Raw genomic sequence first — 25484 nt, forward strand, 5'->3', positions numbered from 1 at the left:
ACTATTTTTGTTGACCTTTGTCCATGGAAGGTCCCTGCAAAATTTCATTGCAATTGGTTCAGGGGTTTTGGAGAAGAAGATTTTTGAAATTTTAGTCAATTTGACCCCTTTTCGCCCCGCCCCTTAGGCCCCTAGGGGCGTAGGACTAAACCGGCACCTATTGTTGTTAACCTTTGTCCATGAAAGGTCCCTGCCAAATTTCATTGAAATTGGTTCAGGGGTTTTGGAGAAGAAGTCGAAAATGTAAATTGTTTACGGACGCACGACGGACGACGGACGACGACGGACAAAAGGCGATCGCAATAGGTCACTTGAGACTTTGTCTCAGGTGACCTAATAAAAAGCCGCAATAATTAAAATACATGTATACAATTGTACATGTACAGTACCAGTGTTTATATATATGTTGAACATATCGCAGCCTCCCAAAATACACACACATACACTACACGCATGCATCTTGCACACAGGGGAGGCCGTCCTTAAATGACCTTAGCTGTTAATAGGACGTTAAACAAAATCAAACAAACAAACAAACAAATATATATGTTGACATAAATACATGTATATAAAACATACCGAGTTGAAATATAACCTGAATGGTAACCCCCAAGCTTTAAAACATTAACACAGGTCAAGTTGCTGGAGTGAGTCCACATGTTGTAATGTTCTGTGGCCAGACATAACAACCATGTGCTTAATGGCGGTTTATTACAGTGCGGTTTCCCACAATCATTTCAGGTACATACTAATAACCGGAGCAGTATGCATCCGGATCTGACTGCAATACGCTTATACACAACACATGTAAACTAGCTTGACACAACCAGTTTATGAAATCAGATAATCATTATAAATTCAAACTGTTAAATTGTTTGAGGATAGATGCTTAAATGTTTTTAAAATACTTCCATTGGCCCATGGTCTGAAAAATGTACACCATCTGCACACAATGTGTCATGTCCTTCTTTCATTCCCCGAAGTTTCCAATACAGGAAATGGGGCAGTTCAGAAATTAGGTTTTTCAAAAACAGGTTTGCTGCCCTCACTTTATCCTGATAGTCTGAGACAGGAACACTTCTAGTTGATAACCGGGGTACAGTAGCACAGTTAATTTCGCCACTGAGAAATTGTTCTTACACATCGTCAGAAAAGTAAGAATTTGCAAAATTGTCTCTTTTATGGCAGTGGTAAAATCCATATCATTTCCTCCTACAAGAACAATAATGTGGGTGGGTCGTTGTTGTTCAATCTCATATCGAAAACGAAATAAATGTTGTTGCTGGTAAGTACGTCCACCCCTAATACCACGAAAATGCTATCTGGAAATCAGACAACCGTTACGATGCACAAAATCTTCAATGCGCCTATCAATGCGAACCTCCCAAAATGAGAACAGCCATATATTGTCTGTTTGTTTACGTTCTATTTAAAGCACTCACAGTACACTAGTGCGTGAAAGTTATATTCTCGTATCGTACGCTAGGACTTTTTTGAGCTGTAGTATAACGTCCTATCAACAGAGTTAAAATCCTTAAACCTACAAACATGAATGAATTGATGAATACAACAAGAATACCTACTCTTCATCTGTTTCAGTATCAGATGGCTCATATAATGGGTCAACAGAGTCGGAATCCTGTAAACATGGTGGAGTAGAACCCTCATCAGAGCAACTGTTGAAAGGTGTCACGGTATATGAATCAGTATTTTTGATAGTCCACGTACAACGACTGTCAAAAAGCCACCCAAATGTTACAACTGCTTTTTCAAATCTTCTGGCATATTCTACAAATTAAAAAGTTAAGAAAATCTAAATGTAAAACTAGCTCTGACTGCCGATACCAGTTAGTCTTAATAATCTCCTCAGCTATTACAACACTAAATGTTTACAAGAGATAGGAATGCAGTTTGAATGATCATGGTAGATAATATTTAATGTCTTAAACATAACAAATATCCACAATTTGACAGATAAAGTGTGAACATTTGCTACTTTCTTGGCTAGCGTCATCTTTAAGTTTTTTTGCAGCTTTCTCTGATGATATCTCATTGGACGGAGTAATATCGCGTTTGAAATTCACCAGCTGTGTACTCAGGTAATTCTTAAATAAATCAAAAGTTTCTTTGACTGTATCGTGTGTATTACCGCCTACAGCTTCGTTACCGTCACCGGCTGGGACGTCGCTCTCGCTCATCATCTGTAATATAATTTTTTGAAGTGAGTTGATGAACCGTCAAGAATAATAATTCATGAATTGATATCTACTCAGTACTCACTGTTTATTAATCTAGCTTAAATGTACAGTTAATTACTAAGCATGTTAATTAGCATATATATATTGAATAGTTAATACTGTACATATTTAATATTACTTTACATACTGTTTGGAGAAAATATTTTACCAGGTTCCTGTATTTTTGGGTCAAAACCCCAGAATTTTGGTGGATTTTGAGAATTTGCGTTAAAGACCAGTTTTTGACCAAGTTAATCACATACAATTGGACTGAAACTTGGTAAATTTACCCTTTCCATCAATCAAGAGGTATATAATTTTGACATCATTGTCCAATATCAAGCATAAAATTATTAAAGCATGAGTCAAGTTATATTATGACATCTAGCTGTCGCTGTGCCCGCTACTACCCATTTTCATACACAATATATTATATTAAGTGTGTGTTTTTTATGCTTGTTTTTCAGGAATCAGGTGACATCTGTGTGATGGCAGAGTCCGGTGTAGGAGTTCAGACTGATGACAACTGCAATGTGACGGTAAATCAGGGAACACAAACAGACTGGAATGAGATTAGTCATGAAAGCTCTGATCATGTATATTGGACGTGCAAAACTGGAATAAGTGCCGAAATGGAATCCCTTAACAATAACATAAAATCTAAAAAGATAAACTGGATGCGTCCAATGTTATTGTCGAAGATTTGAATAAGAATCTAAGGGGTCGAGTGTCGGACAAAACAATTACCAAAGAAAGTGGTGTTTTGAATCTGTTGGAAACCCGGTGATAATGTTATGGCAGACCGGGGATTTGAAATCGCAGACATTCTACCAGCAGGAGTTGCTCTTAACATACCGCCATTCAAGGGATCTAGAAAACAGCTTTCATCTAAGGAGGTGGATGATACGATGAACATTGCCTCAGTTCGAATCCACGTTGAGCGTGCCATTGGAAGGATAAAAAACTATCATATATTGGATGGAGTATTGCCACTTAGCCTGAAGCACATCAGTAGTCAGATGTTCTTTGTCGTAGCATTCCTTACCAATTTCTTGCTCCAGGAAAAAGTTCAGAATGAGAAATCAGAGACCCTAAGGTAGAGAGTCCCACTGCTCTGTGTACATGTTGTCTAGTAAAAGCTGGTTAACCTATAAATTGATCAGGAAGCTGCCTTTACGATTGAGCTACCGGTCATGGTATTAATTTCTGCAGCATTACTGTGAAAAAATTAAATATTCTTTACTTACTTATATATATATATATATATATATATACTGTGACCTATAATTATAGCATGAAAAAAATAACATAAATTTACAGGAACATATAGCTGTCTAATGCCTAGATAGTAAAATTAAAAACATTAGAAAATTGAAGAAAAGTAGTGGGACTCTCTACCTTTAGTCAACTCAAATTGACCGATCGGCCATATGTACTGTATATATATGACTTGGCCATGCAACTCAGAGTGTGGACAGGGCAAACAGTGACACATACTTCTTTGTATAATTGTTATACAGACAGATCAACCAAATGTTTTATTTAATCTGTATCCACATGTTCGCTTTGTTAGGTCTACAAAGCTGTACGTGAGCATGTGTAATGTACATGCCTGGTTTATGTTTGTCAAAGCACACTATAAAAAAAAATCGGAATAAATTATGTTCCTAAAATTTACCTGTTTATCTTGGTTTTCCTATATCTGCACCTTAAATAAGCCGATAAATGGACAATTCGTACATTAAAGAGTCGGTTGTAGCCTTCTTGCACATTTACTTACAGTAGGTAGGCAAAATAATAAAAAAAAAGTTGTGTTTTCGCTTTCGGCCCTAAAAAGAATATGGTCAGTATAAGTCGAAAATTATTATATTTTGTAATATATTTTTGGTTTGGAAAAAATGTACGTATGTAGCCCCAAAAAATGTGTGTCGGTAGTGACGGTACTGAAAGAAAGCGAAAACAAAATTTTTGTTTGTGTCAATATGGGTATTTCGGTCTTATTTTCAACTTTGAACACTGTTACGTAATAAGTACACAATCATGTATGCATTTGTTAATTTGTTTATATTTGCAAATACATATTTTTTAAAGAACTCCAGTTAGAATGGAGAAGCATGCCTTTCTTGACTCGCCCCGTTAATAGTTCAGGAATAAACGCCCACTTGTAGAAGAAGTCCAGGGCAGGGAGGTACATACTATACCACTTTTCCTCGTCAAATACAATTCGTTCAGTGAAGATGTCCTGATCAGGTCCAAACCACACCACAAAGTCTACATCATTTTTGTCGCAAATAGCTGTCCCTAGATTTGAATGAAGTAGTTATGATTTTTTTTAAGTTTTATATCTCCATTTTCATCTTTATATAAATAAAATGTTTTACACTTACAAGCCTCTTCTATAGACTTGCCACGCTGACTGAGTGGGCATTTACATTCCAGACCTGTGCGTCTTCCATCGCTATGTTTCACAATGCCATCAAGACTGGCACCATAACCCGGCCTTTCTGTCGACATAAAAATACCAGACTTTTCAACCTGGATATTTTCATGTCGAGTGGAACAGAGTTTAGTATACATATTAATTGCATCTTGTTCGTGGTCTTTGCCATACTGAAGATATTTTGACGATGGTTTGTCATATAACATTGCTTTTACCAATCCATTTGGACATCTGGAACATTTGACAATCCTACCAAAATTTGATGCCGTCATTTTACATCCATGTAATTGCTTCCACAGGTCATTCTCTGATTGAAGTTTTGCAGCTGATTCAATGTTATTTATATCCTCCTGTGTAATGGTTTCATTTTCAACAGTGCTGTTCAGATATTTAGCTACAAAATCTGCATTTATGTTTTCATCATCAACGATATTGGAATTTTCTTTTACAAAATCAATATTTGGTACATTCACTATATTCTCTGGAGCATCTACATATACTTCTACATTTAAAATAACCTGTTCAGTTTCAATATACACATCCTCACAAACATCAACACTTTCAATGGTGTCAACAAAATCAGCACATTCTAGACAAGTGTCGGTAGGTACTCCAGCTGGTTCTTCATGGAACAATAAGTAACCTGAGAAGGGAGCAAACTCTTTCAGGTTTGTATGCAAAATATCCAAATCATTGTTATCCGATGTTCTGTGTTGGGAAGCTCTAGGATCAAACACACTACTCTGATTAAATGTTTTTGATAATCGAATTGTATTTTCTCAATTTTTATTTCTTTTGACAGGTTTTGGGGGTACAGTAAGGTTTCGGGGGACAATCCAACCATTCAGCTTACTTGTACATGATACCTTGGCCGTGTTAGAATGTAAGCCATTGGCATAAACACTGTTGACCGCAAAGAGTACTCCACCAATGTGGTTGCATTTACCATGTCCATTCATACCTAATCTGTTAAAAACAAAATATAAATAATTTAAAAAATGTATACACTATTGTAAATATAATAAAGATTTTTTTTTCCACTAATAAATAGTACTGTAGAGGGATAACATACATAACAATGCCATTGCTAGTTATATTATACAATACAGATAAGGAACGTATTGATATATTCCAGAAGAATGAAGTGTTAAAATAACACTGCCAAACTAAATTAGAGATGTTATTTGGTGTCGCACGATAGCCTGACTGTGTAAATAAATAAATAAATAAATAACATACCCTGTGTGATGGAAGTCACTGGCTTCAATTTTAGGACAGAATAATAAATAGCATAGCTGAATATCACTCAGTGACGTCATAGCTGAATATCAGTGACTTACCCAGCAGGACATCCACATGCTGCATACCTCACATCCCCATTGCTATGGAAAACAACCATCACATTGTATTTAGTCTTCTTCATTGAGGCAATGACCTTTGATTTTATCCACGTATGTCCTTGCCCCCTCGCGACTTCAACATTCGATACGTGCCCTTCCATGAAAAATTGGTTAGATTTTAACTTTTTGTAGCAGGAACCTTTCATTGAGGGGTCGTCATATTTGTTGGTGCGTGTAACCAAATATTCATGAAGTTGGTTGAAATTAAATTCGACCATATTTCTCAAGTCATCACTCCATATGCGAGCTTTAGCGGACAAATTCAACTGTTTGTATGTAATTTCCTTATCGTCAGTACCAAATGTAAACGGGTCACTCGAGGCTGTGTCAGCATCGGGTACATCAATAGCAAGCTTCGTTTTTACCGACAGACACCTTGCCACTAGCACAGACTTGTTCCCAGTGATGCTTTCGTTATGGTCTCGCAAAATTTCCTTCAGATCAACTACTCTAAGCTGACGGAAATCGTCGACTCCAAGATGAAAGATTGAATTCTTTGGCGCCGTCATTATTGACATTGGATACCACCGGAAGTACCCTGAGCCTCATTATCGTAATTTTCAAGGGAAATAACTCTGAATTGCCGTGGTTATTTACGAATGTGAAACTAGACTATTGTGTTCGTGGGGTTATTTTTTCCGTTTTAATTTTCCATGATAGCTAGTCCATACCTATTGGGTGAGGAAATGACTATGTACGCACCATACCAAGTTAACAAGTAGTTATAGAATGTATACAAGCAGTAACGATACTACAACAAATAGACCTACTGATGATAGTGAAATGCAAAACTGTATCATAATAGTCATTGTTAAGATTGAAAAATGCGTGCGATACAGAGTGATGCATATAACGATAACTTCTACATACAGCTATTCTTCCAAAGTAGTTTTCGTTTCCCAAACATTTCGTTTCCCAAACCCGTTTTAAATTTCCTTTTAATAACGTATAAACGTATACATATTTTAGACCAGGAAATTATTTTGTGATGTTATCCCAAAACAGCCTTTGATATATGACCTTTATTCAGTACAGAAGATGGATTTTACGGGCACTCTTTAGTCGTAAATAAAGCGTTTTTTTTCTTCTTTTCTCAAACGTGGAAGTGATATGCTTATACCTGACGCCAAATAAAACATGTAGATAGGCCAAGGAAGATAGTAGCATCAATCAGTTGAGTAAATCAATCAGTTACAAAAAATGCATTCCTCCAGCATACAAAATTGCAATGTCAAATTTGGAATTGAATATGTTCTTGTCTCTGACAGATTCATAAACAGGGAGGGTTTCACTGCAGCCAATAGCGTTTGCTTGTAGGGTGGCTCCCTTCAGTGTCATAGTGGTCAAAGTAGACATGTACTCCACTCATTCCGAAAGCGGGCAATCTCCATAGTCCAGTTATGAATCCGAAAAGCGATTGCAGATTGATTTCATGGTCGTCATGATGACGTGGTGCACCTGGCTACTACAAGAAAAAAGTTCAACGCAAAATGTATGCAATAGTGAAAAAGGCATTTTGATAAGTATAAATAGCTTGATTTATTTCATTTAACTTTTATCAAAAAATAAATGAAGGTTGACGTATTTTGTCATTTTCAAGTTCCTTTGTTTTTTCGAAGTCTGTTAAATAGCTCAGTAACCTAACAAACACCAGTGTTCAAAATTGTTTGCTTAATTAGATTGTTCCACGTATAACAAATCTGTTCCGAAAATAGCCGAGTGGTAGCCCTTAGCAGGTTAACACTGTGCATGTGAGAAATTATTGGACACTACACTATAACATATATGATATTGTGATGATATAATGTTAATATAATATGAAATAAACACACATTACATGAAATGATAGTATCCGAGTCTTATCTAGAATTGCTTTTCTAAATCATTACATTACTGCTAATTGCATTTTAAGGCATCACGGATTTCATAATTGGTGACTTCCTCGAGTGTCGGATTTGACTGGCCCATTAGGAGAAAATCCACAACAGAAGGGGCTAAGCAACGCAATGGCTGTCCACCCATCGGAATCGACGCAGCCACCGCCTATTCAGCGTAATAGTATTGTTTCCTTCTTAAAGCCGACACTTTTGACGAAAACACCTTTAAAAGTAAATAAGCATACTGATGTGAAGATTACAATGAATAATATAAGTTTTTAATTTTAAACGTATTCTTTTGAATGGAGTTAACACGAGGACAAGATGAGGAAGTTTTAACAGAACAAATGTATGACGATGCTTCCAGTTTTCTTGATTTCTTAATTCCAACTACTTATTTGTTTAAAACACAAAACTCTCACTTTTTATAATGGTTTTGTAAAAGATAAATTTAAGGAGTGTTAAGTCATCACTGTTAGATATATCAATATCATTTTTCTCTCTTTTTACACAACGACAATTATCATTTTCTTCGTCGTATCCAGAAACTAATTTGACTGCATCTATCAGTGCATTCCAGTTACAGTGTAAGATGCAAGTTGCAGAGTAGGTTGAAGTAAAACGTTTTTTTTCTGTCATCTGAATCAGTAGTCTTCCAAATTCTCTAAACCTTCGTATAATATACTGGTGCTGATGGACATGTTGCCCATTTTTTGTCATATAATCTGGTGCCTAGTGATAAAATCAACTGATCCGTCTGGGCAGCATGTTTGATGGAATCATCTCGCATTTTCACAAGAATATTGTCATAAAGGTTCTTGTCTGATCCAGTAGTTTGAAGCAACATTTTTCCATTGAACACTGTGTAGGCCTTTTGATGTTTCTTCAAGTCTGTGCTCAGATATGTACCTAGACAAAGTTCACAAGGAACATATCGTAGATGTTCATTTTCTTGTTTTTTTCTTGCTCTGTATTTGGGTATAATCACGCCATACTTGATTGAAGCACCTGATAGTTGTGGTGGTAGTTCTCTTTGTCGACTAATTGAGCCCACAATGCCTTTCTTTCGATTTTTTTGCCAACATAAGAATTTTGGCAACCTGAGCCTCATGTGAATGGACCTGTTCATAGTGCCGCTATATTCTCGGAAACATCTTATCATAAAAAACCCAGCATTGAAACTTTTGTGTCTTTATATCCTTACTGTTTGACAGCTGCATGATGATATGTTGTTGTAGGGAACTATTGTTAGGCATAACAGAAGACATCTGACTGTCACCATCACAAGGAGCCTTTTCACTTCTATCAACTTCCGAATCTGAAACCCACTAGTCCTGATGTTTAGTTTCACAATATCCTTCAGAATTCCAATTCTGATAACCTGAATCAGTTTAAGAATGGGAAACCCAGTCATCTTCCATATCATCATTCTTATCCTCATCACTGCCTTCATCTTCCTCCATTTCAATAATATGCCGTTGCTGATGATCCTCCATATCCATGATGTCATCTAATCCTGTGCTCCTTCATAATCGCCCAATCCTCCTCCAAATTTATCTGCTCCTCCTCTTCCATATTTGGCTACTCCTCCTCTGCCATATTCTGCTCCTCCTTCATACTTCCTTCGTAATCAGGATATTCCAGGCGAAATATTCTGGACTTTATGGCAAAGATATATTATATCTGTGTCCCAGATATCGAGGTGGTTGATTTTGTTTTTGTGTGGTAGACCTAAACAAAACAAAATCATAATCAAATGTAGCTAGTATTAGTTAAAACTGTCGCCTAGGGGCAAACTAATACCCCCGCATACCGCTGCTAGTTGCTTCCTGTAGGGACTGGAAACAGGAATAAAAATCTAAGAAATATCTAGGGGCATAACTCTAGTAAAAGGAGGACCACATAGCCTGTATTGTTCACCTGGATCTTTATGCCTGGCAATGATTTACATGACTATAGGTTGGGGATCTCAAACATTTCAGAGTTATGGCCCATGTCTATACCAAATTTGGTCGAAATCGGACAGTATCTAAATTTTGACCAATCAGAGACCGCTATTTGCCTGGATACGGTTGCATAACAAAAATCTATACAGCGAGGTTTGGCATCCCCTATTACATACAATACCAAATTTGGTAGATAGATATAAGATATTAACCGAATTTCGACTAATCAGAAGCCACTGGTTGCTTTGGTATATAGTTCCTATGGAAAAAAACACATATAAAGTAAAGTTTGGCATCCCATTACATACAAACATTGACATACAGAATTAGTTGAAATCGGACAAATATCTAAATGTCGTCAAATCAGAGACCTGGATTGTGTTGCCATGGTAATGGTTTTGGAAACATATAATACGTCAAACTATAGGCTTTGTTTAGTTACACCATTTGATCAAGGCTGAATTAAATCGGTTGAATAACTGAGGTGTTATGGATTTTAAAGATAAACCTGTTTATAGTGACCAGTTACCATAGCAACCAAAATTTTGAAGAAAACAACATTGCATGCACATCTACATATATGGTCCTTAATATTCCTATGAAATTTCATCAAAATCGGTTCACAGGTTAGAGCAAGATGTCTACAGACAGAAAGACGGACGACAACCTGATTCCAGTATACCCTACCTAACTACGTTGCGGAGGGTATAACTATTCCTGCCAAGTTTTCTTCAATAAAATGAGGGGCATAAATTGTCAAATTACAGGTAAACTATATGCAGGTTATTCTGAATATAAATTCTTTTGAAGTCATCAAAACCTTAATAGAGATTAAGCAGCGATATTAAACTATTATCAGTTGCCTTGTATATCTTGTTTAAGCATTATAATTTATTCTTTCAACCTCTTGTGAGAAATACTCCTGAATTACAGCAAGCGACCTCCAGCATCATCTGAATTTGTGAAAGATTAAAAAAAAATAAAAAAATATTTAACTTCTCCAAAAGTATTTCATAAATCAAAAGGACATGAATCTGAAGAAAGTCAAGGCATCAAATCATAGGGAAGAAAAAATGAAGATATTGACAAGGAAAAACAAAGAGAATACAACGGAGAAAACAAACGCAAGCAGAGATTAAATGAAATGTACAGAACATAAGAAAACCAAAAAACACTAGAATGTAAAACAAATGAAAAGTTTAAATTAAAGGAACCAAACATTAAACAAAAAGAGAGTTCTGATGAAAACTTTCGAAAATGTGAAAGAACAAGAGGCCCCATGGGCCTGCATCGCTCACCTGTTATTAATCTAACACTTGTAATCTTAAGATTTCATAAGAACCTATTAAAAGATTTAAACATATGACGCCTCTGACCTTGATTGTTGAACAAGGACATTTGGTTGAAAGTGGATCAAGGTCATTCATTTGAACTAACATGGTAGTCCTTCATCCCAGTATGCTACAGGTCCAATTTCAGTACCCTGGCCCTTATGTCGCTTGAAGATTTTACGACATTTGACCCTGTGACCTTGAAAGTTGGTCAAGGTCATTCAGTTGAACAAACTTGATAGTTCTTCATCCCAGCATGCTACAGGCCCAATATCAGTACCCTGGGCCTTTTGGGTATTGAGAAGAAGTTGTTTGAAGATTTTAAAGACATCTGACCCAAATGACCTTTTGGTCAAGGTCATTCATTTGAACAAACTTGGTAGCCCTTTGTCCCAGCATGCTACAACCCTAATATCAGTACCCTGGGCCTTTTGGTCATTGAGAAGAAGTTGTTTGAAGATTTCTAACATATTTCAACCCCTGTGACCTTGGAAGTTGGTCAAGGTCATTCATTTGAACAAACTTGGTAGCCCTTCATCCCAGCATGCTACAGGCCCGATATCAGTACCCTGGGCCTTTTGGTTATTGAGAAGAAGTTGTTTGCAGATTTTAACATTTTTGACCCCTGTGACCTTGAAACTGGGTCAAGGTCATTTATTTGAACAGACATGGTAGCCCTGGATCCCAGCATGCTACTGGCCAAATATCATCTTCCTAGGCCTTTTGGTTATTGAGAAGAAGTTGTTTATTGAGAAGAAGTTGTTTAAAGCAAAAAGTTGACGCCAGACAGACGGACGACGGACGGACGGACGACGGATGCCGCACCATAACATAAGCTCACTTGCCCTTCGGGCAGGTGAGCTAAAAACCCTTGAAAGAATACGAACTGCTAGAAAGTATGAGTACTTTAAATTACAGGAAGCTAAACAGAAACAAAAGCTAGAACTGATAACAAATACATAAGTGTTGAAAAGCAAAAAGGACTTGAAAGTAAAAGAAAAGCCCAGACTTTCTAAATATTACCTAGAAAGAGAAAGGATAGCAAAGCAGTCGTTTAGACAGATTTTGACATATATTATAAAAGAAAGAAAGGCCGCTAAAATTTCAAGGAAAATCAAAAGAAAAAACCCTGCATATCGACAAAAAGAAATTGAATACAAAAAGGGAACTAGTTTGACTGACGTGATCGACAGATTCCAGAGTACCATAGCAGAAGGTCCAGTGTTTATCTGTACAAGTTGCCATCAGACATGGTTTAAACATTCTGTCACAGAAGTAAATGACAATGTTGACCAAAGTGCTCTTTTTCAAAAATGCACAACTTGATACAAATCAAAGCATGACAAAGAATGGCTATGAAGAACTTGTCCGTTTTCTTTAAAGAAATGGAAAATGCCATCTTTATCAACTGCTAATCAAATATCTTTTCCTGACGAGGCACCCCGATTCAAATATGGCGGCTTGTTAGGCCGATCATCACCAGATCCCACGATCTGTCCGTCAATATTTGTGGGATGTGAGTGTGGACACCAATATTACGTTATTCAGGGGTTGACACTAAATGTTATTAATCTGGTAGTGAGGTTGGTGAGGCGTACACAATATAAGCACCTCGNGGGGGGGGGGGGGGGGGGGGGGGGGGGGGGGGGGAGTTGTTCTGGAGGTGGTTCCCCTTTATCCTGCCCCTTCTTACGGTCGTCTACCACCGAAAATGTTTAGCCCCAGATATATGTACATAATGTTGGCTCCAGAGCCTTTTCTATACTTTCAACTTGGATTCAAATTTTGGTAAAAAAACGAAGTGTTCTTTTTTTACTTCTCACTTTCTTTTTCATTTGTTATTTTAGTAGGCGGGATCAGGACACAAGAGTTTGCCACAAAAAAGTCTTGGAACATAAAACCAGTGGCCAACAGTAAACTCCTAAACCCACCTTCCAGTTCTTTTCTCCTGCTTAGTCGAAGTGTTAGGAAAGACCCAAGACAACACAAGTGTTCTACGAGTTTATTATAGTTATAAATCGAAGTGTGGATTCATATAAAAGTAGTAAACATAACAAATCAACAAAAATCAGTTAACCATATTTCTACAGGCTTTACACCTCAGTCAACTCCGCCGATCGCCGCCCAGGCTTGAGTCATGCTGTCTCGCTTCACCGACTTAAAACCAATGTACTTTGTTAGATGTTTGTCTTGTTTATCAGAAAAAGGATGTCGAATTTTGAAACTAGCCGTTACCTTCATTCCGCTCGAGTTGTAAGTTTTCTTTCGCCAATTGTATCTTAGTTTGACGTCAGGAACATGTGTAGATTTTGTTTTGAAGCACCAGAGCTGTGCTATTTTCGGGTTCCATGATAGCACCGTCATACGTAACAGACTCAAAAGCGTTATATTACCAACTTTTGTTAAAGTCTCAAAGCAAATAACAAAGCAACACTCAAAATGTAGATTAAGATTTATATATTCAGACAACATGTTTTATGTAGTATTTTTCTTTTCAAAATCAACCTGCAAAAAATCATGTTTTCATAATATTTCAACACGGCCAAACAACATGGCGGCTATTTCCGACACCCGTCGGCCTCCTGACCTCGTGCCACTGCGCGGGGGATGTAGCTCCCATCCGGATAAATTAACACCTCCACAGGCTCCGGCCACAGTACGGGGTAAGAAAAAGGCCAGAAAAATGTTGACTTTGTGTGTCTCAATCCCCTATCGTTGATTGAAACTCAGAACAATTATGAACTCGGAAACAGGACCAAGTTACAATTGGGCAGTGAAAAGAAAATCCTCCAAGATATGATAAAGATAGGTGACATTACACAGGATGTAACTATAGAACAGTACGGCTACGCGAGTATACAAATCCTCTTAGACATGAAAAAGACAGTTGACATTACAAAGGATGTAACTATAGAACAGTACGGCTACGCGAGTATACAAATCCTCTAAGATATGAAAAAGACAGGTGACATTACACAAGATGTAATTATAGAACAGTACGGCTACGCGAGTATACAAATCCTCATATATATGGAAAAGACAGTTGACATTAAACAGGATGTAACTATAGAACAGTACGGCTACGCAAGTATACAAATCCTCATAGATATGAAAAAGACAGGTGACATTACACAGGATGTAAATATAGAACAGTACGGCTACGCAAGTATACAAATCCTCATAGATATGAAAAAGACAGGTGACATTACACATGATGCTCATGCGGACTATTTGTCCTACATACAGACAGTAGTTCGTCTGGGGGCAAACCATGCATGTCACAGTGTGTTATTGTATAATAAGAAATATCCTGATCGCCAAGTTCAAGATACTTTTCGATGGGGTTCATTTTTAGCTCACCTGGCACGAAGTGCCAAGTGAGCTTATGCCGTGGCGCGGCGTCCGGCGTCCGTCGTCCGTCCTCGTCCGTCAACTTTTCCTTTAAACAACTTTTTCTGAAGAACGGACAGGCCTAGAGTCATGATATTTGGCTGAAAGCTTCGTTGGTAGGAGCCCTACCAAGTTTGAGAACGAAAATGACCTTGACCTGTTTTCAAGGTCACAGGGGTCAAATATGTCAAAAACTTCAAACGACTTCTTCTAAAGAACTAAAAGGTATAGAATCTTCATATTTGGCTGATGGCTTCCTGGGATAGAGCCCAACAAAGTTTGAGAATGAAAATGACCTTGACCTACTTTCAAGGTCACAGGGGTCAAATGTGTCAAACACTTCAAACGACTTCTTCTGAAGAACTGAAAGGTATAGAATCTTTATATTTGGCTGGTGGCTTCCTGGGATAGAGACCAACAAAGTTTGAGAATGAAAATTAGTTTGACCTACTTTCAAGGTCACAGGGGTCAAATATGTCAAAAACTTCAAACGACTTCTTCTGAAGAATTAAAAGGTATAGAATCTTCATATTTGGCTGATGGCTTCCTTGGATGGAGCCCAACAAAGTTTGAGAATGAAAATTACCTTGACCTTCTTTCAAGGTCACAGGGGTCAAATGTGTCAAACACTTCAAACGACTTCTTCTGAAGAACTGAAAGGTATATAATCTTTATATTTGGCTGGTGGCTTCCTGGGATAGAGCCCAACAAAGTTTGAGAATGAAAACTAGTTTGACCTACTTTCAAGGTCACAGGGGTCATATATGTCAAAAGCTTCAAATGACTTCTTCTGAAGAACTGAAAGGTATAGAATCTTTATTTTTGATTGATGGCTTCCTTGGATAGAGCCCGACAAAGTTTGAGAATGAAAATGACCTTGACCTTCTTTCAAGGTCACAGGAGTCAAATGTGTCAGACACTTCAAACGACTTCTTCTGAAGAACTGAAAGGTATATAATCTCTATATTTGGCTTGTAGCTTCCTAGGAAAGAGCCGAACAAAGTTTGAGAATGAAAATGACCTTGACCTTCTTTTAAGGTCACATGAGGCAGATATGTCAAACACTTTAAACGACTTCTTCTGAAGAACTGGTAGTTATAAAATCTTAATATTTGGCAGGTGGCTTCCTGGGAAAGAGCCAAACAAAGTTTGCGAATGAAAATGACCTTGACCTACTTTCAAGGTCACAGCGTTCAAATATGTCAAACAGTTCAAACAGCTTCTTCTGAAGAATTAAAAGGCATAAAATTATAATATTTGGCTGGTGACTTCCCGGGATAGAGCTCACCAAAGTTTGCAAATGAAAATGACCTCAACCTACTTTAGAGGTCACAGAGGTCAACAACATTTTAATGGATTTGTTCTTGAGAACTAAAAGGAATGGATTCATAAGATTTGGCTGGTAGCTTTTTGGAATAGAGCTAACCAATTTGAGAAGGAAAATGACATTGACCTACTTACAAGATCACAGGGAAAAGTATGTCAAGCAACTTCTGAAGAAGAATCAAAAAGCATAGAATCTTATAATAATATTTTGCTGGTAGTTTTAACAGATGGAGCCAACAAAGTTTGCGAGGGAAATAGTTTTAGTGCAATATAATATTTAATGAGAATATTTTGCTATGACTGCTTAAATATTCAGGTGAGCGATACAGGCCCTCTTGGGCGCCTTGTTACCAAATCTGCGCGAGTTCCATTTGATCCAAAAACCTGACTCAGTAACAGTAAAGGCAATGACCAAGATAAGGGACACTAGTAGCGGAGCACGGCCAGGGTAGTCGGCAAAGAAAGGTATTTTCCTACCCGACGGTCGTGCTTTTTGTCGTCGAGTTAACACTGGTGAGTGCGCACGTATGGGCTGTCATATGCCACATCATTGCGCGTTGTGTTACTCCAAAAAATTACAATGCGAAACAGCATTCCAGATGTAACGTCTCCCCAGGAGGACGCCCAAACGCATCACAGTGGCAGCCGCAAAAACCTGCCAAATCCCCATGTTCCTCTCTTGGACACTTCAAATACCTCCTGTTGAAAAATTCTTCTCATAGTATTTTCTGTGAGAATGTCACCATGAGTGTATTGCAGAGAATAAAAGGCATACTGATTTGTGAGCATTGCCCCGTTTCCTGAATAAATGGCTCCTCTACACAGATGATAATAATGAAGGTACTTTTCCTCATTCTTTGCCAACTCAACCACTATTCTTGCTCTCATTTCTCTCTGCTTATCTTCATTCCAACACATGAAGCAATGTCCATCTGCAATCACTCGAGCCGGATGCAATGACGAATTGTTCATATCAGATGGAATGTGGTTCGGTGCAATCTTGTCAACAACAAACTTATTTGTCAAAGATGTTACTTGCATGTGGCTTAGCTTTAATTTCCTCCATGTGTTTGCGCAAGAGTAGACTTTGTTTGTTTGTTTGTTTGATTTTGTTTAACGTCCTATTAACAGCTAAGGTCATTTAAGGACGGCCTCCCCTGTGTGCAAGATGCATGCGTGTAGTGCACGTGTGTGTATTTTGGGAGGCTGCGATATGTTCGTGTTTATCTCCTTGTGATAGCGCGGAACTGATGCCTACTTTATAGTGCTACCTCACTGAAACATACTGCCGAAGACACCCAGCAGAGTAGACTTCAAATTTTAGTTATTCATATGTTTTGCATTGGCCAAATATGTGTTCATAACTTGCTATTTCTGAATTGCCGGCAACGTTCTTATTCTCTTATTCCCATGATTCCCTACCTCTTTCACATTCTGTACAGATCCTTTTTTCTTTCCTTTATTCCTTATTTCTTTACTGGCTTCTTGTGTGTTCTCTTCCATTCTTTGGTGATTTCTGGAAAGGATTATTTGTTTCTCCTGGTTTCCTTTCCATTCTGTGTTTCTTTGCCTTGGAATCCCTCATTTCTCTGGTGCTCTCCTCCATCTTTTTTGCTTTTCCCTTATTTCCAGTATTTCTTGTTTCTCTGCTGACTATGTTTTAGTTCTGTTCTTTATTTCCAAAATTCCTCGTTTCTTCTGTTCTCTGGAATTTCCCACTATTTCGAGGATTCCATGATTGTAATTTTTTCTCTTCTGTTCGTTATTTGTTTTTCCCTACAGACAGCATTTCTGGTATTCCGCATCAGCTTTTTTGTACCTTGGCTATGTTCTTTTCTTTCAACAGTAATTTCCCTAAATGCATTCACATACCTTCCAATGTGGCAGTTGTTGACTTTTCCTGTTCTACAACTAACGCAAAAGCAGGACAAATTTCTAACATTTAATGCATCACTTCCAGGATTGTTTAGAATTAGGTGAATTTTCCTTGTGCCAATGACGGTTATAGCTTCAAGTTCTTTTACTCTGGTTATTTATCCGTTTGGTATAAAAAAAAAAAAATCCCTCTTGGTCATGGTCTCATTTGATTCAAGATTGTCCTGGCAGAATTGGACCATGTCTTATGCACTATTGATTATTACTTTCCTGCTAACGATGTATTGGCTCTGTTAATAATCTCGGTTTCTACATCACAGTCTCCCTTTCCATGCTCAGACTCATAATAGTTTCTATTCACTGGCTTTTCTGATTCTGACAGCAGTTTGAACCGCCCTCTTGATTTGTACTGGGCACTGCAGCCATCACTGAAAATAATCATGTTGTCTAGATTCAATGAGGATTCCAAATGCTGGATTACCATTGCATGCAAATGTTGCACTGCATGATAGTCATGATTGTGGTCATCTGGTATGATGACATCTGCCTCTCTTACAATGCCCTGGGTCTGTCCTGTAATATGAAATGATTGGATGCATGGTGATCTGACTTACGGTATAGTAAGTATATAGATCTTATTTCTGATAACTTAACCTCTCTATTGTTGGCGAAATCCATTACCAGCAGAACACATTTGTAACTGGTTGAACTGCTTAGATTGCCACTTTGCAGTATGAATGTGCATGAACAATGTTGTTCCTTTGTAATCAGCATTCTTTTTCCTCTTTTCGTTTTTATCTTTATATTGACACATGTTCCATGTAATTTTTTTGTCTTTCTCAACGTTGATGTCCTTGTAGTAATTTTCCAGCGATCGGCTGTAGTCTTTACATTTTTCACAAACTCCGTTGACACAATCAGGATCATAATTTTTTTGACTGTCATATTTTTTTACAGAGGGGCACTTTCAAGATGTCTTCTTCAGATGACAAATATTTTGACTTGTCTGGCATAAGTCTGTTAAGGGTGAAGATTTTGTTCCTAACGTGTAAACAATAAACACAACAACAACACTCACGAAATTTGTTCGAGATTTTCCTAACATTTCTATGTCGCTTTGCAGAAAATCTTCCTAAGTTCACTTTGACCTTCGACTCCTTGTTGAATTTTGAGTGTGCTTTAACAATAAATACCTGCACAGGAATCGAGGCCTTCTTTTGTGCAATAACGTTTTTGCTGTAGAACCCTTGATATGTCTTCTCTGATGTAAACATTCTAAATGTCTTCCACTACTTTAATCCTTTGGTGGCTTGGTTATTTTTCATTCCTTTGTTTGTCAGATATCGTTTGTTTGCACTTATTTGCTAGGAATCTTTTGCTTTTTGCTGATTTTTCTCGTTCCCTTAGGGCTCTCTTACCTTCCTTTTTTTGAGATCATCAACTGTGATCCTCTCATATCCATCAACTTTCCTTTTTCCTACTTCTACTTTTTTCTTTGGGGACGCTTTCTGCAAAATGTATTTTCGCAAATTTCCTTGGAGACTTTGGCAATGCTTTTGTGACTTAACCGGTGATGTTCAATTCTGTTTTCCTGGAAGAGAAAGGTTTTTCTTTCTTTCTAATTTCATTGCTGCTCGATATGTTGAAACTGCTCTTCACAAGCTGCCTTTTCTTTGCCTTCCTTTCACGTTTTCGTTTCTTTTTACCCATTCCTTTTTTGATATGTCATATTTTCTCTTCCCCTTTGCTTTGCCAGACGGTTGTTCTCTTTCTGTAACAGAAATAACTGTCTGGGTTTGGGTTTTACCAGTGTCAATTGTGCTGCAAAGTTTGGATCACTTCTTATACGACCGTCAAATTTGACGGTAGTATTATGGTATGGCGTTGTCCGTCTGTCCGTCCGGCGTAAACTTTGTTTGTCCGGCAATCGCCTCCTTCATTTTTCGACTGATCTATTTGAAACTTGGTATACATTATAATCATGATATGAAGTTGTGTCTCACTTAACAGAATTTTGATTCGACAATTTTTCCAAAAGTTATTGCCTTTTGTTCATTTCAGTATTTGAACTTTGTCCGAGATCTCCTCCTACATTTTTCGACCGATCTCTTTGAAACTTGATATACATTTAAACCATGATATGGAGTTGTGTTTCCCTTAAAAGAATTTTGATTCGACGATTATTGCAAAATTAATTGCCTTTTGTTCATTTCAGTATTTTATTTTTTGTCCGAAGATTTCTCCTACATTTTTTTAATGCATATCATCTAACCACTCTTAGAATAATGCAGATCTTATTTCAATGTAATAAAGTATATACCACTGTATTTTGTTTCGCCCCGCGGTTCTCGTTTTCTTTTCCCCGTATTTTCTTTGACGCATTCGTTGTTGCTCTAATAATGCCTTGTCCTGTTATTGACGACAGTTTCTACGATTAAGAAAATGCAAACGTCACACCATTTGAAAGACATTTGCTGGAAGATTTTACACCTTTGTGTGCATACGCTTCATTGGTCATTTGTCTGATGAAGGTGACAGTGTACATATCGTACAAGTCATCGAAACGTCACATAGAAAATTATTAAAAGTATTGGTTGTGTAAAGAGAACTTCACATAATCAATACTTAACAACCCGAGGAAAATGTTTAGAAATGTTGGCATGAAGTTTGTTTAAATGAATGACCTTTGCATAGGTGTCAAATATGTTAAAATCTTTGAACGACTTCTTCTGAATATCTAAAGCATAAAGGGTGATTGCCTGTTGATGTGAATGACCTTGACACACTTTCATGGTCACATCTGGTCCATAGTTCATAAATCTTTAAGTCATCTTCTCAATAAACAGGTATAAGATGGGGATATTTGGCAAGTTGCATCTTTGAAGTTTGTTCAACTTAGTGTTGTCCACGTTTGACTTTCAATGTCACAGGGATCAGATGTGTTTTAATCGTCGCACAGGTTCTTCTGAATGACCACTGGGCCTCTTGTAATCATGATATGTATTTGTGTTTGATGAGTTGGGGACTAAGCTCTGATTACTTGTATTCTTCAAAGTGTAAGAAAACTGAACATTGGCTTGTACATATATATAAAGGTTCTTCAACAGCTTTCGTTTACCCCTTGAAATCTTACTCTTTCTAAACGGTTACTTGGATTGACTATATTATAGTTGGTTTGAAATATAATAATAGCTTAAGTTGATAATTATTTGTATAAAGGATTTTGATGGGACCCGAAGGCTAGACTATTCCAGTAGAGAATTTTTGGGTGTACAGCGTTACAAATTCAAAAGGATCAATATCCTACTATTAATATAAGTAATAACTACATAAAAGACAATTATAAATATACATATTCCTTTAGGCCTAGATCAGTATTGTTAGTTTTAAAGTTTGTTGGAATAAAGGGATATATCAACTGTATTCCAATAAATGACCTTGCCCCTTTTTAAAGGTCAACAGGTTCGTATGTGTTAAAATCTGTTGACATCTTAATAGTCATTGAAGGATCAAACTATTTGTCTATAGCTTTTTAGGTCACGTGAGCTTTTCTCAAGTGACCTATTCCGATCACTTTCCGTCCGTCGTGCGTCGTTCGTAAACTTTTTACATTTTCAACTTCTTCTCCAGAACCAGGAGATGGAATTTTTTCACACTTTGTCTGAATCATCCTTGGTAGACGAGGCTACAAAATTGTAAAATTGGGATTCCTACTTCAACCCTAGGGGCCCCAAAGGGAAAATTAACAAATATTTCAAAAATCTTCTTCTCCAGACTCAGAGGTACTACAGTCATTTTCTCTGCATGGACGGAAAGATCTTCAGGGGCTTTATTTAAATAGTAAATTGCATAACCCTGGGCCATCCCTTCTCCCTGTGGGAGGGGGTAAAGTTTACTATAGTTTATTTCGGAAAATAACACTTTTGTGTATATTTTTACAATTTTCTGTAGGAAATTCGTAATTAGTGAGAATTATCCTTGGAGGAAGATGGTTTTAAAAATGTAAAATTGGGATTCTTACCCCGACCCTAGGGGCAAGGGCCGGCCCCAAAGGGACAATTTACCAATATATAAAAAAATCTTCTTCTCTAGACTGAGAGGTACATGTACTACAGTCAATTTTAGGGTAGAAAGATCATCAGGAACTTTATTGACATTGACAATTTCAGGACCCCTGAGACATCCGTTCCCCCCTTGGGGAGGGGGTAAAGTTTACTATAGTTTATATAAGGAAATAACACTTTTAGGTATATTTTATCCATTTTCCGCAGAAAATTATTCAACATGGTCAGAATCATCTTTGGTGGATGAGGGTATTACATTGTAAAATTTGAACTCCTGACCCATCCCCAGGGTTTAGGGCGGCCCCAACGAGCATTTACCATTATTTTAAATTCTTATCCTTTGATGACATGACAAGTAGTGTTTCACTAAGTTTACATGCTGATTTCCACATCACATCTAAACAATAAAATAAAGCTACCAGTACCTATGGTAGAACTCCGGTGACCGCTAAGGTCATTGGGCCTCTTGTTTGGATAACGTTTCTTCCAATAAATAACCTTGGCAAACCTTGTGCCACTTGAGTAAAACCTATATCTCATAACGAAAATATATCAGGGAGATAATGGTTAGCCAGTAATGTTGGATTGCTTAAATAAATTGTACGTTCTACTACACCAATTATCCAAAATTGTGACAGAAGTGGTTACTCTGCCTGTCGATCTAGTATTCAAGACTTCGGGATCCTAATAAAAAGCAAGGACTTGCAATGAGCCATATTCACCGTATTTTACAAATGATGCTTCACTCATCTCTCGATCTAAAATGTCATGTACCAGCAGAAGTAGGAGAAACTTCAGCCAGGATTTTGAGAGAAAGTGCAGAAGATTGGCCATGCAGTTATGATAACAATTAACAAGGGAACACCGGAAGACTACTACGCTGAATTAGTACTTACAAATGGGTTTGTTAAGCAATGTTTATCAAATTTTTTTTAATCTGCCAACAGCCGAGTCTGTGTGCACCATGTTCCAATAAAGGACCAGGGACAAACATTTGACTGTGGTTATTTCGCTCTAGCTTTTATGGCACATTTGTATCAAGGCTTGCGACAGGAACTATATAATGTTGTATTTGATGCATCTGAAATCCGCAGACTTTTGCAACTTTGTTGCAGAATGAAATTTATGACTGCATTTCCAACAGTCAAAGATAAAAATTAATTTCAAGAGTAATGTTCATTATCCTATTTTATAATGCTAAATAAGAAAGAACACTTCAAATTGAACTGTCGACCTAGTATTCAAGAAATGAAGATTAAAGACACTTGATGCATTTGATTACCTTTACAAAGTTAACTAAACTTTAAAAAAATCCTTTCCATTCAGTCATACTTTGTTTTACTTTCCCATAAGATTTTGTTAGCTCACCTAGTCCAAAGGACCAAGGTTTGGTGAAGCATTTGTCCAACTACATTAACTTTTCCCTTAAAACGCTACTTAACATGAACAGATAAGTGGGTTTTGAATAAATTGACCCTTGGGGCAAAGGGTTAAGGGCCTGGAAAATTAAGTAAATCTTTGAAATCCTTCTTCTTTACCAGTGGAAGGATTTTAAATAAATTTGGTCTTTAGTATCCTTGGCCAATGGTGGCTAATTTTAGGCCTGCCAAACATGAGCTTATGCGGTGGCGCAGTGTCCGCCATAAGTCGTCCGGCGTTTGGTTTCCTTTAGGGGAAATGGTTTTTGTTTGTTTGTTTGTTCGTTTGATTTTGTTTAACGTCCTATTAACAGCTAAGGTCATTCAATGACGGTCTCCCCTGTGTTCAAGATGCATGTATGCGTGTAGTGTATGTGTGTGTATTTTGGGAGGCAGCGATATGTTTGTGTTTGTCTCCTTGTGATAGCGCGGAACTGATGCCGACTTTATACTGCTACCTCACTGATGGTGGTAGTCTTTAACAGCAAATGTAGTGATTCCATAGCATTGTGTATTCATGAACGCCACAGAAGAAGGAGAAATCAGTAATATTAATTTCTGATGATGAAAAGTCTCCAGAAATCTATCAAAAGTAGTAAAACTTGAGTTATGTCGCGTAAGGTACAATGAACTTTGTTGTATATTTTTTCCAATTTCATTTACTTATTTAAGTTAATATTGTTTAATGTTAGTAGGAAGATTCTACTTAATAAAAAAGAGGATCTACTTAGAAAAAAAGAGGCACCGAAGAAAAAAAAGCCAATTGGAACAGAAGCTGTGTGAAGTAGACAGAGAATTAAAACAGATCAACGTGTTGATTTAACTGTACACACTACATCTAATAAAATCACTAAGTTTCCAAAAATGTTAATCATTGCAAAATGTTCAGCGAAAGATTAGCGTGTTGTGTGTGTACATCTTTTATTTGCCCTCGGGCCAATATATGTTGTAAGCCTCTTAATGAATACTGGGATTGTCGCTCTTCGAGATGCACATGCATCACCACAATGAAAGCATCTACAAAGGGTAGTCCCCTACAAACACAAAAGGATTTGGGGGAAAACTATCATGTATTAATCTCATATACTTTAGGGCCTATGCTTAACAAAGTTCTTTTCTTGAAGATGTTCAGAGTACTTCCAAAAAAACCTTCACAGAATACATTTTATACAGAATTTATCAAAACAAATAAAACAAAATATTTCCAAATTATTCAGAAAATATTGAATAAAATGCGTGATATGAATTAACCCAATCAGATAGTAGTTAAATTGTGGAAAAGATAGCAACAAAGTATCTGTTATAAATTATAATCTAATAATGTGAAGAGAGAAAAAACAGTTGTCATTTGAGTAAAATTGTGGGGGAAAACTAAACTGTAATAGTCTCATACTCTAGGGCCTAAAAAGTCATTTTATTTTCTTAAAGATCTTCCGAGTAACGAAAACAACCTCCTTCTCATCCGGCGGCTCAACCTCTGTATCGCCCGACACAACCTCTGCCGTGCCCATCACATCTTCTGTATCGCCCGAAAACAACCTCTGCTGCGCCCTTCAAATCTTCTGTATCGCCCGACACAACATCTGCCACGCCCATCAAATCTTCTGTATTGACCGACACAACCTCTGCCGCGCCCATCAAATCTTCTGTATCGCCCGACACAACCTCTGCCGCGCCCATCAAATCTTCTGTATCGCCCGAAACAACCTCTGCCGCGCCCATCAAATCTTCTGTATTGACCGACACAACATCTGCCGTGCCCATCAAATCTTCTGTATCGCCCGACACAACCTCTGTTGTGGCTAAAACATCCTCTGTCGCTTACTCCACGGCTTTCAAATTGAACGTGGGAGCAACCAACGCTTACAGTCTGGAAGTATCTGATTCCACCGAGGACCCCTACACCCTAAGTATGCCATGCATGAATTGCATGGATCACAACAACTGCATGTCGAATATTAATGAAAATGTACAGTATTTACTCCTTTTGTTGCTAGTTTGTTTGTTTGTTTGTTTGTTTGTTTATGTTTAACGGCCCATCGACGGCTGTGGTCATTTAGGGCCATGGTGATTTATTTATTTATTTTACTTTTTTAACAAACATGTGAATAGCGAAGATAAAATAAGATAAAATGGTTCATTTTAAAAGTATTCGCATTGTATGTGTAGATAATAAAAAA

General features: G+C 37.4%; 1 protein-coding gene across 2 annotated transcripts; it reads right to left on the reverse strand.

The window, feature by feature from the left end:
- Positions 1-5441: 5441 nt before the first annotated feature.
- On the reverse strand, positions 5442-7337 carry LOC110458423. 2 transcript variants are annotated; one of them, XM_021510104.1, is made up of 2 exons: positions 6045-7337; positions 5442-5643 (listed from the first exon to the last, which is right to left on the reverse strand). In XM_021510104.1, exons 1-2 carry the CDS (start codon positions 6593-6595, stop codon positions 5457-5459), a joined length of 738 nt encoding a protein of 245 aa, XP_021365779.1. In that variant the 5' UTR covers positions 6596-7337; the 3' UTR covers positions 5442-5456. The 2 variants fall into 2 exon arrangements, with proteins under 2 accessions (XP_021365779.1, XP_021365778.1); XM_021510103.1 differs by having other exon boundaries at positions 6018-7337.
- Positions 7338-25484: the final 18147 nt, after the last annotated feature.

This window comes from Mizuhopecten yessoensis, unplaced genomic scaffold (assembly GCF_002113885.1).
Source record: "Mizuhopecten yessoensis strain PY_sf001 unplaced genomic scaffold, ASM211388v2 scaffold9573, whole genome shotgun sequence".
Taxonomy (NCBI): domain Eukaryota; kingdom Metazoa; phylum Mollusca; class Bivalvia; order Pectinida; family Pectinidae; genus Mizuhopecten; species Mizuhopecten yessoensis.

Excerpts from the sequence above, each read along its gene's own strand:
- LOC110458423 (XM_021510103.1), bottom strand. The coding sequence starts at position 6,595 with ATGTCAATAATGACGGCGCCAAAGAATTCAATCTTTCATCTTGGAGTC. Across the intron at positions 5,644-6,017 it reads GCATGTGGATGTCCTGCTGG|ATTAGGTATGAATGGACATG; the intron begins GTAAGTCACTGA and ends TGTTTTTAACAG.